We start from the raw sequence: 18,451 nt of genomic DNA, 5'->3' as shown, positions 1-18,451 counted from the left end.
TTGAAAAGTGCACTGCATCCTCATTAAGTCGTTTTACTTCGTATTTTAAGCAAATTAAATTTCGATCCTAAGAGGCAGGAATTATCAGTGAAAGAGTTCTCATCTCTCCAGCTACGAGGTAGAAGCCTGCTTAACTCACATTGTAGCCAAGTCTCAAATGTTTTTTTTTAATGCTACTAGTCTCTGACATGAGTAAATGAGTGCCTGAAACCTGCAGTCACTGGTGAGATCTTCTGTTTATTTTGGCTATTGGCAGAACAAGGTGAGAATCCTGCCAACTGAAACAGAGCGGGAGAAAGAGGGAGACAGAATGATGAGAGAGAGAGAGACACACAAAGTAACAGAGAAAAGCAAAGGATACAGAAAGAGAAAAATAAAGCGACAGAAGAGAGACAGAGTCAGACAGCAGATGGAGAATAAGAAATTGAGAGCTGAACGAGAGAAACTAAGAGAGACAGACAAACAAAAGGAAAAAAACAAATGGACACGGAGAGGGAAAGAGAGACTATGTGAAGAGAGGCAATGAAACAGACACCCAGACATAAATAGGGAGGGGGACAGACAGAACGAAGGAAACCAATTATTTTTTGGGTTACCAAGGAGCCTGACACATACAGAAACCTATCATGCTAAACAGTCTCTAAACCAAGCGACTGAGAAATCCACACAGGTAGAGCATCTGTTTACCCAACAGTAAGGACACGCCCCTCTCGCCTAAATTGAGAGCCATGATGTGGAGATGCCGGTGATGGACTGGGGTTGACAAATGTAAAGAATCTTACAATACAGGTTATAGTCCAACAATTTTATTTGAAAATCACAAGCTTTCGGAGGCTTTCTCCTTCGTCAGGTGAATGTGTAGGTAACACTTCTCTGTCTGAACACTTTGATTGCCTTGACAACGGGCAGTTGGAAAGATTATCTGTAATCACCAGGTATTGTTCTCTGAATATAAATGCGAAACGTTCAAGGATTTCCACATTCACCTGACGAAGGAGAAAGCCTCCGAAAGCTTGTGATTTTCAAATAAAATTGTTGGACTATAACCTGGTGTTGTAAGATTCTCTAAATTGAGAGGGCACAGACGCAAGTTAACAAGAGCCAAAACTTCAGCACCACTAGATTTACACAGTTCGCCTCTAAAAAGACGCAGGATATGCTTATTTACAGCAATTAAGCTTTGTGCCCTTAAAGGCATAGACGAGCTTAAATACAGCTCCAATTGAGCAGCAGAATAACACATTGTGCATTACATGGTCTGGGGCTGAACCAGACAAACCACACAGCCTATCGTTGAGACAAAAATGGGGTATTTGTATCCTTATGGATTTCTTCTTTGTACCGCGGTTCTTAGGTTAAAAACCAGGTTCCGTTAAGAAAGATTCTGCCTTTCAGAGCGGCTTCTGAATCTGTGTGCTGGAAACTTGGCTTCTAGCTTCTCGGCTCTGCACAAAAGAAGCCAGCCAAGTCAATGCTGTTGATTACTAACATGGACAATTTACTCGTTGATTTCCCGTGGCATTGCATACAGAGTTAAGATCAAGTATAGTCTTTAGATGAAGGGGTTTAGATGCCAGGGGAGAATTGAATCAGGGCACACAAATGTAATTCAGTTCCCATTTTAAAGTTTACCCTTATTTTTATATTTCCATTCTAAATTCTTATGCCATATATATATATATAGGAAATTGTAAACATGTGCCACTGGAATGACACCGTCCAGCCAGAATGATTCCTGATTCATTCTGTACTGAACTCATCGACTTCAGTTGAGGAGGCAGTGGGGATCCCACAATTCACAGTGTCCCTGGACCAGGGAGGGGAAAATTAGGCAGGCTTCCTACTCTTGATCAGTGTCTGACTGCCTCTGTTGGAAATGTGCATCTGTGTTTCATCAGTGGAAGACAGGATGCCTTCCAAGGTCAAATAGCCTCAATGTGTAGGCTAACACACGAAGAATGACCACATGGGCGATGTACCAGAAACCTGATGGGGTACAGAGATCTGTGCCTACAGTGAGCCAGTTACTTCAGACAGCCGGGAGAGGGAAATTAAACCGGGAAACAAAATTCAAAATACACAGGTAACATTCAGTTTCATTTGCACATGTGGGTGTTGTTGGCTTTAAGAAGAAAGACTTGCATTTATATAGCACCTGTTACAATCTCAGGACGTCCCAAAGTGCTCTACAGCCAATGGAGAACTTTTTAAAGTGTAGTCACTGTTGTAATGTAGGAAACGCGGCAGCCAATTTGCTCACAGCAAGGTCCCACAAACAGCAATGTGATAATGACCAGATAATCTGTTTTAGTGATGTTGGTTGAGGGATAAATATTACCCAGGACGCTGGGGAAAACTCCCTCGCTCTTCTTCGAAATAGTGCCATGGGATCTTTTACATCCACCAGAGAGGGCAGACAGGGCCTTGGTTTAAAGTCTCAAGCGAAAGACAGAACCTCCGAAAGTATTGCACTGGAAACGTCAGCCGAGATTTTGTAATCAAGTCCTTGGAGTGGGACTTGAACCCACGACCTTCTGACTCTGAGGCAAGAGTGCTACCCACTGAGCCATGGCTTAAAAGGGCTACTTGAACATACGGTAAAGGGGAGCGACAGCAGTTAGCATTGTCAGTCTGCACTGTACATACAGTACACGTAGCATATCAAAGCTTTCAAGTACTCAGCGGACATCACTGAGAGGACTTGATTCCACATCGATTAGGTTTCAGTTAAATATGGCTGGGAAATAGTGTGGAGTCTTTACACTGAAAGGTCTAAGTGGCCGAGGCAGTATGCATTAATGCTTGGTAAATGATTGCATTACTATAATAAAATAGTCAGCTTGGTTCACTGGGCAGCACTCTCACCACTGACTCAGAAGGTCTTCAATTCAAGCTCATGTTCCTGGGCTGGAGCACTTAATCTCGCCTGACACCCAGTGCAGTGCCGAGGGAGCAGCAGCGACAAAGAACAACACTGTATAGCACCTTTAATGTATTAAAATGCCACAAGGCACTTCACAGAGACACTGGGCAAATTAGGGGAGTTAACCAAAGGCGGTTGGCTTTCAGCTGGTTTTTCACGGTTGGGTTAGAAGTAGCAAGGTGGAAGGGTTTAGAAAGAGATGTGCAAGGCAAAGGTAGACCTAGGCTCTGCCCCTGAGCAGGGGAGGGTGGGATACAAAGGGAATCAGAGTTGAAAGAGTTAAGGATGTGGGCAAGCACGAAGTGCTGGAGTACCACACGAAAAACTATCCGCATGGACCCTACTTTCCACCACAGGTGATTACACTCAGGAAGCCCTTAATGTGCTATCTGGACTAGTAGAACTCCAGAATATAATAATCAATTAATAATACGGAGCCAGTTTTTCTCCCAATTAAAGTGACCACTCTATGTCATCGAATCTATTAGGGTATTAATATTTCCAATTTTTCAGGCGTGCCTACAAATCCTTCAGATTTACCATCACTAAGTTCCTCAACTGGTGTCACTTCCTTTCATGCACTTGTATATTTTTATTCAATAAATACATAAAAAGAATCCCAAGAAATAAAGCCACCCCTCTCTTACCAACCCCTGTCACAAATGCTAACATTGACCACCTACATGTGGGGTGAATGACTCACCTCTGCCCATCAGGAGATGAAGAGAGCACAGACAGCTTGTTACAGGACTTGTGGCCATGTGAGTAAGTTGAAGCATTTTTCTCTGTCACTTAACACTCAGGAAACTGACATCATTTTATAAAGAGGAATGAAAATATGCCATTTTGTAACTACCAGCCTTAATTCTGTTGATTAGTATTATCTTAAAAGGCTTAATATATATCCACACTTCTTGTTTGAATTTTAACATTGTTTTTTTAAATGTGGTTCTCACCAATTTTCCTCCCTACTTTCTTCATGGCATTGACTCCTCACTGGGGTGCAGAGGTGCTGATCACTGTCCAGTACCTCATCCAAGTGGCCTTGATGGTGAGTGCTGACAGGCTATTCGACAGCAGGCGGCTTCACAGTAAGGCTCAATCCTGTCCTCACACACGGTAGGGTAAAATTAATCATCGGCGGGGACGCAAAATGGGCAGCAGCAGATCTCCCGCCTGTTAGAAACCCGCCCGCCTTTCCTTTCCAATGAAGTCAGTGTATAACGGGCGGCCAATCCGCTTCCGCCCGATTTGCGCCCCCACCGAAGTCTAATTTTACCCCCACAATGCCCACGTGCTTGTGTTTTCCAGGAGGGCATCACTGGATTGCAATCAGCATCACAAACTCTGGCTGATTTGCTACTCCCCACCCCAGGGGCGCTGAAGCCATTTATTGATGCCCTTCCTCTCCTATTGGCTAGGATCAGCTAACTTGGCAAAGACCAAGGATTGAACATGGCGCTTTCCTGGTCTGTATGGCTCGGCTACTCGTTGCGGGAGCTCACACAGAAATATTAATCTCAATGACTCAGTGCGACTGTGCTTGTCCTGCTGAAGTATTAAGTCATGAAAACCAAGCAAGCCCACAGTTCAATGCCCAACCCGTGCTGTGTTAACTGATCTCAGCCGATTAGAGGGGAAAAGAAAATCAGCCAGTTTTCCCACTGCCGATTGTCAGCCAGTGACCCCTACTGGAAAATGCTTGCGACTCAGTTGAGGACAGGACCGGGCAAGGCTGTTTGCACCACTTCACGATGGATTAACCTGCTGACACTCATCATTAAGGCTCCTGTGAGGAACAGTCACTTGAGCGGGGTACCAGAGGGGAGCCAACACCTGCGTAGTTGTGTCCTGGCACGAATAAGTGTGCGGGAGAGGAGAATAGAAAACCAGGGAGGAAAAAAAACAAAAAAAAAATTCGTACCACAAAACACTTGGTTGGAAAATCTTGTGACCTCAAAGATTTAATCAACTCCACATGATTAGCTATAATGTTTAACTTGTTTCAATACATAATTTAGAAACAAAAACCTCAAGCATGCATTATGTACCCACGGGGCATTTCTGTTCAATTATATACAATTTAAAGGAACACAGAAAACTATTTGAACACTCTCCAAGGTTCTGGATTCAACTCAGCTTCTGCAAAAACAACTCAACTGTTCCAGAATTATATATTGCAGAACCTACAAGAAACAGCACACCTATTGCATTTTCACGAGCAAATCATAGTTTGGGGGGTGGAAATTAATACAATAAAAACCTTGCTTTATTCTCTGTGTAATGAATTGTTGATTGTGTTTTTCTTGGACTGTGTTTTTGGGGTAAGGCACAGTTGTCACCAAGACTCAGTTAGCTCCTTGGGCCTGACATCTTAGCACCAATATGGCACAAGTTTGGCCACCTATTCGGTTTGAACCAGACAGTGTCATTTTGAAAACTGGCCGGGTAAGAGTCCATTTGTGGATGCCCCCACTTAAAATATTGTTCAATGCATTCACGAGCAAGATAGGCCACAGCTCCATGCATGTGTAGATAGGTCCACTCAATGCCCAGCACCCTTTCAGGTTTTGTACTGGGCAAATTCAGTAGGATGTTAACAGAGATGAGGCACACAATAATTGAGCTCCAATTAAACAAAGCCCAATACGGTTCAACGCTGGAGTTATACTCCTGCTATCACAGTGGTATCGGATTCATGAAAATGAAGACAGAACTCACCCGCATTCGTTCACGAAATAACTACTTTCCATATTGGATGGTGTCACTCAACATAATGTGTCAGTGAAATCACAGAATGTTACAGCATGGAAACAGGCCAATCGGCCCATCAAATCTCTGCCAGTGTTTTTCATCACATGAGCCACCCAGTCTATTCCCATTCTCCTGCTCAATCCTCATACCCTTTGTGCTACAGAACTCCACATACTGCCCACCCTCTGTGTAAAGATTGTTTTCTCTAACCTCCCCTTTAATTCCTTCAGTGATTATCTTAAACTTGTGCCCTCGCTATCATCTCACCAACCAGTGGAAACAATTTATCACTATTACCTTATCATACCCCCTTGATGAACTTAAAGACCTCGTTCAGGTCAGCCCTTAATGGCATTAGTGAAAATGGTCCTAACTTTTCAAGTCTCTCCATTATTGTGTGCCTCATCTCTGTTAACATCCTACTGAATATACACTGCATTTTCCTACTGCTTTTATATCCTTCCTAGAATGGGGTGCCCCAAACTGCATCCGATATGCCAACCGCAGTTTAAGTTCTTGCAGATGTTTAGCATTACCTCCTTGTTCTTGTATTCAATGCCTCTGTATACAAAACCAAGGATTCTATTTTGTCTTTTTTTATTGCCTTATGTAGTTGTGATGCCACCGTTAACAACAGTAAACCTGCACACGAAGGTCCCTCTGCTCCTCAACTCCACTCAATATCTTACCATTAAAGTTGCATGTCCTTTCTCTACTCTTAGTTGAGATCCCAATGACAATCCCATAAGATATACCGAAACGAACATAACCCACTGTCACATCACCTTAAAAGCAAACAAGGACGGAAGAAACAATAAAGATTTGTTCAGCTGTGTAATCACATCAATGGAGATCGATAATGCCCCAGCAATGAGATTAGGACAGCAGCGATTAATTGATCCACTGCTCAGTCCAGTTCTACGCGCACTGATTTAGTCCAAATCATGCAGCAAAAGCTACGAAGCCCGTAATAATAGCATGTAAAAGAGGCAGTGCATTTTAGCTGCCGTTTGCTTGCTTTAAAAAGACCGCGTGAGGTGCCAGATTCAATCCCCAGTCTAATCTGACCTCACCTAAGGGCAGCAGTCGGAATTCTACAATTGAACTCAGTGTCCCCCCTTCTGACTGTTGCCCCATGTCTCTGCTGCAAAAACGCATGTGGATGTTGGGTGAACACAGGGCTGGGCTCGGCCAGATGACTTTATCCGTTTGCATGCTTCCTTCTGTTCTTACCATTATGGTTGTAGACATTTTGCTTTATCTGCAGGTGTTGGTGCCATCTTGTAGGTGCTGTTCTTCTGAGTTGGGACAGAGTAGAGGGGGCTTTACTCTTTAGCTATCTGGGTTGTACCTGACCTGGGGGACGTTTTATGCCAACAATGGATGCAAGAAGTGGAAAATCACTGCACTCCTGAGCACTGCTAACCCACAGGTCGATGAGCACAAAAAGACACCAAGCATTCTATATTAAAAATGAGTGTAAATCCCAAGATTCAGATGACAGCGTGTGGCTTGGAATCATTCCTGGCTATCCATTATTTTCTGTATAAAGGTAGTTGGACCCTTTGATTGGACTGTAACTGGAGCTCACTCCTGCCTATCCCATTATTCTAAATTCAGCTGCACCATATTGGCGATGAATTGATTACTGTGTTCAGATGAAATTCCTTTATTTGCCATGTTGACAAAAAGTTGTCAACCCATTTAAAATAGGCAGAACTTCAATTCCTGTTTCAACTGGGCTACAAAGTGTAGTGCACTGTAATAGTCAAGGGTAACATGGCTAAAATTATGATGCACGCTGAGATTCATTTAAAAAAATGACATTTTTACCTGCTTCTTATGTTGGAATGTCAGTTCAAATTAAACCAGGACAGCGGGACAAGGGGGAACCGGTTCAGAATAACAATAGGCAAATTCAGGACTAAAGTCAGAAAGTTCTTCACACAGACTGATCAACAATCTTGGAGAGGGTGCAGAGGAGGTTTACCAGAATAATACCAGGGATGAGGGACTTCAGTTATGTGGAGAGACTAGAGAAGCTGGGACTGTTCTCCTGAGAGCAGAGAAGAGGTTAAGGGAAGATTTAATAGAGGCGTTCAAAATTATGAAAGATTTTGATCGAGTAAACAGGGAGAAACTGTTTCCACTGATGGGAGGGTCGGTAATCAAGAGGACACAGATTTAAGGTAATTGTCACAAGAACATGGGCGGGGGGGGGGGGGGGACAAGAAAAAAAAATGTTTGCGAAGTGAGTTGTTATGATCTGGAATGCACTGCCTGAAAGGGTGGTGGAAACAGATTCAACTGTAACTTTCAAAAGGGAATCGGATAAATACTTGAAGGGGAAAACTTTGCAGGTCTACGGGGAAAAAGCAGGCGAGTGGGACTAATTGGATAGCTCTTTCAAAGAGCCGGCACAGGCACAATGGGCCGAATGGTCTCCTTCTGCGCGGTGTGATTCTATGATTTTATGAGCACGTGGAGTGGACTTCAAGTAGGATTACGGAGGGAAAAGCCCTGAAATTAGTGAAAAAAATAGTTGGGTGCTGTGATGGGGAGGAATGGGTCTTCTCTGCATCTACCTTGTGACATTGGGTGGATTTACCCAGTGGTCTCACTAGTAAGCAATCTGTAGCCATTGTCAGTGCTTTCAGATCGGCCAAATGCCCCCTGCTGTCGGCTAATTAAAATCCCATCTAAATTCTGTACCCTGTATTTTACTTTATCAGAAGTGAGCTTTACGACACAGAACCATTAACCATGGTGCTTGTATTCCAAGCCTGTGCATTTGCACTTGTCTCGCTACATAAAGGCTTTCAGTCAAGCACCCAATTAAGATAATGTTTTACAACAGAGGGAACAATGTGCACTACTTTCCATTTTTTTTTTGTTAATGCAGCAGCTCTGCAGCGAGACGCACAATTATTTCCTCAAAAAAAATAAAGATAGGCCCATTAAATTGCCAGTTGTTCGGAAATCCATATTGAATATCTAATTGCGATTGCAAGCTAAGAGCGTGCAGCAGCGTCAAACAAATATCTTTGAATCTGTTGCATAAAATTGCATTTCTTGTGTTTAAACAATCACCTGGATCAATGCTCAAAATGTTACATTTTCAAATTAAAATTAAGTCTAGAAAATGAGACCCATTTTTGGCAGGAAGCTGTGGTTTCGCCTGATTTGGATCAATTATAGCAGTAATCAGAAAACAATGGACTCCACGCAGGAAAATGAATTTACATAGAATGTACAGCATAGAAACAGGCCAGTCGGCCCAACTGGTCCATGCCGTTGTTTATGCTCCGCACAAGCCTCCTCCCACCCCTTGTCATTTAACCCTATCAGCGTATCCTTTTATTCCTGTTTCCCTCACGTGTTTATCTAGCTTCTCCTTAAATGCATCTATGCTAGTCACCTCAACCACTCCTTGTGATAGCGAGTTCCCCGTTCTAACTACTCTCTGGGTAAAGACGTTTCTCCTGAATTTATTAGTGGCTATCTTATATTTACGGCACCCGGTTTTGGTCTCCCCCACTCCATAAAGAAGCAGAATATTTACGAGAAGTTGTTCTGCCAAGCATTTTTACTGAACCCCCCAAAAAAACTCACGTGTGGAAAAAATGGCCACTTGTGCGAGGTTAGTGCAGGGCCGTGGACACCCATGGAACCAATACCCCACATAGAGTGAGCACCATCAGGAGAGGAGGGAAGGAGTTTGGAATGGCCCAATGTCTCATCGGGCCAAATAGGACTTGGATTAAAGTAAGTTTTGCAACGTTCGGATCTCCTCTGATAAACCTTTGCTTCTTTGTTACTTTGTCTAATTCTTGCTTCTCCAGCACTGCCAACATTCCTGATTTACTTGCAAGTCTCATGATTTGATGAATTTTTTTCCCTCTTGCGCTTCACACAGGAAACTTAAGTGTGGACCTTCCTATACGTTTATATTTCCCACCTGAGGTGCGAGCATTAGAATGACCTGCAAATTGCAGGGTGTGCGAGTAAAACTGTGTGCGTCGGCAAGGCTGCTCCTCGACGATTTTAATGCCATCAGTTCCCACGGCAATTTCTCTCCAAATTGACATCTGGATACTTGTAGTACAGGCCCATGGGAGGTAGAACGCAAACGCTGCTCACTGCTTACGTTTAGTTCCTCCTGAAGCCAAGGTCCCCAGAGGAAGCTTTGCTTCAATTCAGTAACAGTGTTTATGACTTGTTTTTTGTCCCCTTGGTATTTTTAAAATATACACCAAGGAGAAGACTTTAGTTTGCTATTTGCAGCTAACTCACAAACACACACATTTATGACTTTGCTACAAATAGTAAACCAAAGAAATCTTCTCAAGTATTTTTTTTAAAAAAAGGATTTCAATGGCACAGTGGTTTAGTAAACTATCCTTTCACCGACAAGACCAGGTCTGAATCCAGCCCAGCATGATGGGATCATAAGCTCCAGATAGTCCATCTTAGCTTATCTTTTCAGAATAGAGAAGCTCCTACAGTCCTCCCCATCATGTCATCCAACTGTATCTTGAATGAGTCAGAGGTTTTTGCAGCCTCTACCCTGTCCAAGCCATTCAAAGCGTTGAGGGCTAGTAATTTGGCTGTGTAGCACCCGTTTTTCAGGCACTACGCAGCCACCTGAGGTCCCAAAATGACGTTCGGAATGTGCGCGCACGCTTCTAGCGTGACGTGCGCCGGACGCCATCTTGGTAAAGGGGTTCGCGCGAGCGCAGATAACGAACAGTATGTAAAGAAGGGAGAATATGCGTTAGATCAGTGTGCATCGCTGATTTAAAGGGATAGTTACCATTTTGGCACTCAATGCTCCAGCCAACACATTGTTTTAAACCACGTCCAGCTGAGCATGTCTTAGATGGCCTGGAGGACCCCCCAGTCAACGCTATTTAAAGGGGCCATGCAGGATTTACAGGTTAGTTGCTGGATTATTGCTTCTGGCTGCTGATGCATTTGTATTTGTTTTTGGAGGTCTCCTAGACTTGAATACTAGGACTGGGGACATAGCCTAACATTTAGAGCCAGGACTTGCAAGAGTGAAGTTAGGAAACGCTTCTACAGCCAAAGGGTGGTAGAAGTTTGGAACGTTCTTCTGCAAATGACAGTTGATGCTAGCTCAATTGTGAATTTTAAATCTGAGATCGATAGATTTCTTTTAACCAAGTGTATTAAGGGATATGGGGCTTAGGCGGGTATATGGAGTTAGGACACAGATCAACCATGATCTCATTGAATGGTGGAACAGGCTCAAGGGCCTAAATGCCACTGCCATTTGCTACCTCCTGCTATGCGCCACCTTCTCCTGCAAGAAAGTGAGAAGTGTGTCGGTGAGTGTCCTGTAGGATGTCTGGGTGACGTACCTGTCATGGTTGAATAGCTGCCAGTGTGTGTGACCTGTGAGTTGTGGGTGTGCGACTTGCAACAGTGGTAATGTGTGAGGGTGAGAGGAAGCATCTGATTGGAAGAGTTGAGTACTAATTGAAAGAGTTTGTTGGTACGTGGGTGATGTGGGGTGTAGTGCGTGGAGCTGCGGATGCGGCTAGTGGTGCAGTTGGTAGGAGATGCCACTTGACAGTTGACCTCACTCACCTTGACCACTTGTGCCAAAGCATTGAATTTCTTCCTGCACTGCATCCATGTTCGTGCTGCTATCCCCTACTGCCTCCCACTGCTTCTTCAGCATATGTCTGGAGGGCTTCTTGCCTCCGTATAGGACAGATATAGAATGTCCCTTCTTCTGTCCACCTCTTGCACCAAGGCCTCTAGTGCATCATCAGAGAACCTTGGTACACGCTCTCTCGCAGGCTTGGTACAAACTCAGATCGGCGGATTGGTGAGGTCTGGCACGCAGATTGGAGGATGTGGGATTTAGTAGTGCGCAACCTTTATTCAATGTTTTAACATGACTCATCAGTTTGTAAACATAGGAACGAGGCCTGCATCTGTGTTTTACATGTGCGATGTCTGATCTCCATTCAGACTCCGTGTGGACCCGTTTCTTATATTTTGCACATAAGGAGGTGCAGGCTGCCTTTAAGAGATATGAGCAACTCACGCAATATCTGGGCCCCTCTGCTGGTGAGAACATCACAGCTAGGCCTGGCTGCTGCGCTACAATCGGGTAAATGAGAAGGCAGCACGAATCTTACGTGCTGCCTGCACCGGAATGACCGGGCGCGGGTTAATCGCGCACCGCGATGCCCGCGCCCGGATTCAGGGGTTAACCAATTTAACCCCCGTTCACTCTTTGCATGAAGGTGTTCTTCTTGATATGTAACCATTCACCAATTTTAGCCTATGACCCCCGTTATAGTATCCTGGTATACCTTGAAGATTAACCTTATCAATGCTATCTATTTCTTGTGCACTTCTATAAGGACTGCCCTCAGTCACCTCCTTTCAAGACTAATAAGGATGGAAATCTCCTCACTCTGATCAAGTCTCTGAAGTCTTGTGTGAAATGAGTCAGGCAGCTCCAATCTATTGCCTTGAAGGCACAGCATTGCACTATGGACTTAGTGATGTGCCCACATCCTGATCTCAGCCACGTCATCTAAGAGGTATTTTTCCAGACAGAAATCAACTTCCAGGAGCCTTTCTAGTCTCATGATGAACTGTTAAAACACCTTTTGAAAATCCAAATAAACTACATATGCTGGATTACTCTGGTTCACTAACTTAGTTACCACATCAATGAATGCCAGTAGGTTTATCTATTACTTCTTTGATAGCTGTCTTCTTTAATACTCATATCTAGCATTGTATAGCCGTGAACATTGTACCCATTTTGGGTATTAGACTAACTGGCCTGTATTACTAGGTTTGTGTCCTTCTCCCTTTTTGAATATAGGATTGCATTTACATATGGTATTCTCCAGTGTACAGGCACTTCTCCAATATTTATGGAGCTCTGAAAAATATTATCCAAAGCATATTAATCTCCTCCTTTCATTCCTTAAGGACTTTTGGATGTATCCCATCTGGTCTTTGAGCATTGTGGATATTTAATCCTTCTAGTTTCTGCAGAAAACATTATTTACTAGCCTCTATAAGAGCTATGAATCATAGCAACATTGCTTGATGCAAAAAGACCAAGGTCCATTTAGTTTGCCTTCTACCATCCTGGTAGTTGCACGATACAATGATAATGGTGCTGTTGACTAATTATGGCAATCAATCTCTATCAATTAGTCTACAACAGACCCAGACATGAGACAAGCAAGACCCCTAGTGGTGGAGAGCTTTGGGGACCGTAGATCCAAAGCCACCTGTTCCTCTCAGCATGCTGCACTTACCACGTCATGTTTCAAATTGCTCGTATACTGTATCCCAAAATACTATTTTTTTTTGGGAAGAAGCCTATCTAATTTGCATTTGAATGAATCAACACTAGTTGTTCCCACCCTTTCCTTTCATAGATTTACCACTCACTCACTGAAATAATGTTTCCGCACATTAGTTTTGAATTTACCTTCCTTCAAGCGCAGGCCGTGTTCTACGGTTCTGGATAAGATGAAATAGTTTGTCATGGTGTACACTATCTACTTCCTTTAGAATCCTAAAAATGGCAGTCTGACCACCTTTCAACCTTCTCTTTTCCAGCGAGAACGTGCCTAATTTACGTAATCGCTCCTCCTAATCCAATCCCTCAATCATTCTGGTTGCCCTCTTCTTGTATCCCTTTTTGTACTGCGACAACCAGGACCGTACACAGTATTCTAAATGCAGTCACACCATTGATTTATAAAGTGGCAGGATTACCTCACTATTTCAGCTCAACACTGACCTTTTAATACAGCCCAACATCTGAATTGCTTTTCTCACTGCCACCGAGTATTGTTATGATAGCTTCAATTTATTGTCAATCAGGATTCCCAGATCTCTTTCATTTTCCATACACATTACTTAGCTCTATTTACTATTAGTTGAATTTGTCTACAGTCTTCTGTGAAAACTGATGTGAAGAATCCACTCAATATAACTGCCAGATTCTGATCAACTGCAATTGTTTAACCCAATTGATCTTTTAACACACCCTCATTCAAATAGAATAAGTTTGATTCAGTCTCAACCCGAATCCCAGTGACTGAGAACTAACTCCATTAAAACTGGGAGGAAAGTCGTGCCTGGCATCAATCTGTCAGCTCGGTGATTTCTTTAGGCAGCTCTCAATTGACAAAAAAAAAACTTCATTCAATGTAAACAGAATAAAACGTTTACAAGAATCCTGGTACATATCACCGGCACTAATCTCCAGACTGGTGTGTTAAAGCTGAAAAGAAACAAAACAAGTTTGTGGCGCGTGTATATAAACACGATGTGCCGATGGATTAGCTCAGAATTTCATGTTCAGTATTGCCAGGTCTGCATTAATCTCCAACAAAGACGCACCGTGCCATACAGCAGTTGGATACGGGTCAACCCTTCAGTTGCAGCCTGCTCACAGGGAGGGATGTCATTCAGTGGGCGCTAACCCACTGGGAAGGAGGATGAAACCGATGGGCAAGTCACTCCAGGTATGTGCTGCATACCCCCTAAGAGGTTGTTACAGAGTGATGCTGGCGGATGCCTGGGGTGCTGGCTGATTGGCCCGCCCTGCCTAATGGGTGTAGCAGAGAGAAAAGGGGGTCAAAATAGAGATCGGAGCATCATCGCTGATTATTAGACATTGTTCTCATTCAGAAGTTCGAGTATCATTTTTAGTCACGAGTAAAGCTTGATGGACTGATCATCTTCATTTGAAATCTAACAAGATTACTATTGTTGTGGTTACCATAGAATCTTACAGCACACAGAGGCCATTAGGCCCGTCGTGCTTGTGCCAGCTCTTTGAAAGAGCTATCCAATTTAGTCCCACACCCCAGCTTTTTCCCCATACCCCTGCAAATTAGTCCTCTTCAAGTACATGTCGAATTGCCTTTTGGAAGTGCCTACGGAATCTGCTCCCACCACCCTTTCAGGTAGTGCGTTCCAGATTTTAACAACCCTCTGTGTGAAAACATTTCTCCTCGTTTTCCCTCTAGTTCTTTTGCCAATTATTTTAAATCTATGACCTCTGGTAACTGACCCACTTACCAGAAGAAACAGTTTCTCCCTATTTCCTCTGGTTAGCCTCATTAAACATGATATAGTCGACACCGCGCCTGGTTCAATATGTTTCTGCAGAAAAGAAAAAGGAAGGACTTGCATCTATTTAGCAGCTTATTGCATCTCGGAGAAACATCTCAAAGCACTTCACATGCAATGAATTACTTCAAAGTGTAGTGACTGTTACTGAAAATGCAACAGCCAATTTTGCACACTGCAAGATCCCACAGGCTATTCTGTTTTTGGTGATGTAGCTGAGGCAGGGCTGTTGGCTAGGACACCGGGAGAACTCCCTGCTCTTCCTCCAATAGTGCCATCGGACCTTTAACGCCCATCTGAATAGGCAGCTTCAGTTGAACATCTCATCTCCAAGAGGGCATCTCTGGCAACATAGTGTCCCGTCTGCTTGGACTATTACTTGTCTAGACTAGACTATTACTTGTCTCCCCATCCCTTGACAGGTTGAGATAGAGTCGGTTTCATACTAATGGAGGCAGGGCTTATTTGTGCTCCTTTGGAGAAGTGAAACAGCTTTATAATCTATATTAGAAAACTCAAGGTTCGAGCACCACTAAAGACTTGAGCACATGATCCGAGCTGACACATCAGTACAGTATTAAAGGACTAATGTGTTAGCCGGTCAGTGGGTAGCAGTCTCACCTCTGAATCAGAAGGTTGGGGGCTTCAAGTCACACTCCTGAGACTTGAGGACATAACTGGGCTGGCACTCCAATACAGTACTGAGGGGGGTGCTGTACTGTCGGAGGCGCCTTACGGATGAGATGTTAAACCGAGACCCTGTCTGCCCTCTCAGGTGGACATAAAACATCCCATGGCACTATTTCGAAGGAGGACAGGTGAGCTCTCCCTTTCTCACTTTTCCGAAGGAGCATAAATGAGACCTACCAACATTTATTCCTAAATCAACATCACTAAAACAGATTACCTGGTCATTATGACATTGCTGTTTGTGGGACCTGGCTGTGCGCAAATTGGCTGCTGCATTTCCTACATTACAACAGTGACTATACTTCAAAAGTACTTAATTGGCTGTAAAGCACTTTGGGGTGTTCTGAGGCTGTGAAAGGAACTATATAAATGCCAATCTTTCTCTTTTTGATGCTTTGTTGGAGGTGCAGTCTTTTGGACAAGATGTTAAGCTGAGGCCCTCTCCACTTGCTGACGGTGAATGCAAAAGATCCCATAGAGAATGGGAGTTCTTCTGGTGTCCTCGGCAACATTCCTCGCTCAACCAACACTACCAAAACAGATTATCCGGTCATTCGTTCATTTGCTATTTGTGGGACCTTGCAGATTGGCTGCTGCATCTCACTGCATGACAATGGTGACTGCACTTCAAAAAGTAATCCATTGGTTATAAAAGGCTTTGGGACATCCTGAGGATGTGATAAAGCACAGTATAAATGCAAGATCTTCTTGCAGTGATTAGTTACATTAGTTAGCAAAGTTACAGAGTAGTTTCGCCCTAGCTGAGCAACATAGGAACAGGAGTTGGCCATTCAGCCCCTCGAGCCTGTTCCGCTGTTCAGACAAGATCTGACACCATTGGCACACAACCCAACTCTCAAAACTGTAGTTTTAACAAGAGAAAGAGAGATAGAAACAAGTAAAATAAGGAAAAACAACATAACATATAATAAAAAAAAAAGGAAAATGAAGCACGGTCTGTGTATGTCAAACAGTGATTTATGTCATTTTGTTTGACTGAAATCCAAGGTACAATTCTGACTACAGCCCTGAAATCACTCCCCTGGATTGGCCTGTTTATTGTCACATACTCCATAGAGTTCAGAGTGGGTGGCCTTAATACATTTTCATCTCCTTTTGGACCAGTGGCAATCCTCAATGTGGAAACAAACAAGTGCACTTCCTAGTTAATGGTCACATGAGGTGTTAATAGACGATAATAGAGGATTTTTTTTAGGAGCAGGGAAAAGCTACTAAACACACCAAGCCCTGATCATTAATGCAATCATTGCAAATTATCAGGTTGTAGTTCACAGTTCATTACTGGAAATAATACAATTTTTCCCTCTCTCTATACACACAACATACATACATTATATACATCAAATCAAATACAAATCTTTTATCTCTGGCACATATCCATCACACTCCAGACATCGCACTTTGTTACATATGCAAAACCATCTTAAAAAAAAGGAAGCCAGGCATTTTATCCTGGGCTCTTCTGACCTGGAGCCTGAAATTTATGAGTAATTTACTGACCGCTAATTGACCTCAGTAATTTGCAAGCAGCTGCAATTAGCTGGATTCCCACCAGGAGTAACTGAGCTGAGGCCTTAAAGAGGCCCATGCGGTTAGCAGCTAAACTTCTCAGCCACGCTCCAGATCCTGGACACCTTGGAGCAATGCCATGGCAGATCCATTTACCCGTTCCAAACAAAAATTGGGTGCAGTTCTTTAATGTCTTTCTTGAACACATCTACGTATTGCAATGTACCTCACGCACACGTCCATTTAGACAGTGGTAATCAAAGCAGAGATTTCAGCCTCAAAAGGCATCCCAATAAAAAAAATCAAATTCTGCAAAATATGTTTGCACAGAATTGTAATCTACTCCTGTGGCAATTATCGTAGGTTCACTGGTGCCCACTAAACAATGTTCATTTAACTTGTTTCCAGTGAACATTTTTGCCAGGGTACTGATATAATTAAATTAAGGCATTCTAATTTTAGCTTTTGAAACAATTACAGAATAGAGGCAATGTGACTGGTTTTTTTTTTGAGGATTGAAAGGTTTTCTCTCTGGATCAAATTTAGTTGATTTTTTAAAAATCACTTTTCATTTTCACTTAGCTTGCTAAAGAGCGGGAGGAGTAGGGCCCCAGATTAGATCAGTTCTCAGCACCGATTCCATGCTGACCCCACGTCAATGTGAATAACACGATCATGGTTTTAAGACTAGATTGAGGGAAATTATGCTAACGGTAATAGAATGTTAGAGACAGGAAAAGGCCATTGTATCCCACAAACCCACATCTTTTTGATCGACCATCCCTACCTGCCATTTTTTCACCATCGAACTGAATTTCTTTCTTTCCTACATTTACCAAAAATGTAGTTTTCAGTACAAAGCAGGATTTCCTGATATGCACGCGTAACTTTTTTGGTAAAATTACTGACAGGAAGTTTCACCCCATGTATCCCTCAATCCCTTTTTTTCTACAGAAATGCTTCCAATTTGCTTTTCACCCAATTTATACTTCACTGTGACTTATTCCACGTGCCTATTACTCTTTGGGTGAAAAAAATTCCATTGGGCTTCTCGTCCTACTCCTAAGTTCTTCATTTTTAACTTCCGTCCCTCGGCATTTGCAATTGGTTGCCAAGGCGAGCAATTTGTCTGGATCAACTTTTTGTCAGTCCCCTTCATAACAGTGAGAAATTCAATCAGGGCACCTTGAGGCCTCTTCTTCTCCAAGGAGGACAGGCCCAAGAAGACAAGCCTTGACCTTCTGTCACTGTTTGAAATAAGATCAGAGGTACTCACCGCAGGTAAAGTTTTTATATTGTGCAGAGCGTTCTGTGCCTCAAGTGCAGCTTTTCTTGTGTAAAATGTAACAAAACAACATCCTGCAAAACAAAACAATAATGGAAGAATTTAGAAGATAGGAAATTAAA

At 43.1% G+C, this 18,451-nt stretch overlaps 1 protein-coding gene across 10 annotated transcripts in view; it reads right to left on the bottom strand.

The window, feature by feature from the left end:
- Nucleotides 1-18,451, bottom strand: part of celf2 (cugbp, Elav-like family member 2) — a 472,545-nt gene that overhangs the window by 101,086 nt on the left and 353,008 nt on the right. For all 10 annotated transcript variants that reach the window (XM_068005125.1, XM_068005127.1, XM_068005132.1 and 7 more), the window contains one exon: nucleotides 18,321-18,403. In XM_068005125.1, coding sequence (XP_067861226.1) covers nucleotides 18,321-18,403 — 83 coding nt within the window. The remainder of the gene's footprint in view (nucleotides 1-18,320; nucleotides 18,404-18,451) is intronic.

The sequence above is a fragment of the Heptranchias perlo genome, chromosome 24 (genome assembly GCF_035084215.1).
Source record: "Heptranchias perlo isolate sHepPer1 chromosome 24, sHepPer1.hap1, whole genome shotgun sequence".
NCBI classification, from domain to species: Eukaryota; Metazoa; Chordata; class Chondrichthyes; order Hexanchiformes; family Hexanchidae; genus Heptranchias; species Heptranchias perlo.
This window is presented reverse-complemented; position numbering and strand designations above follow the sequence as displayed.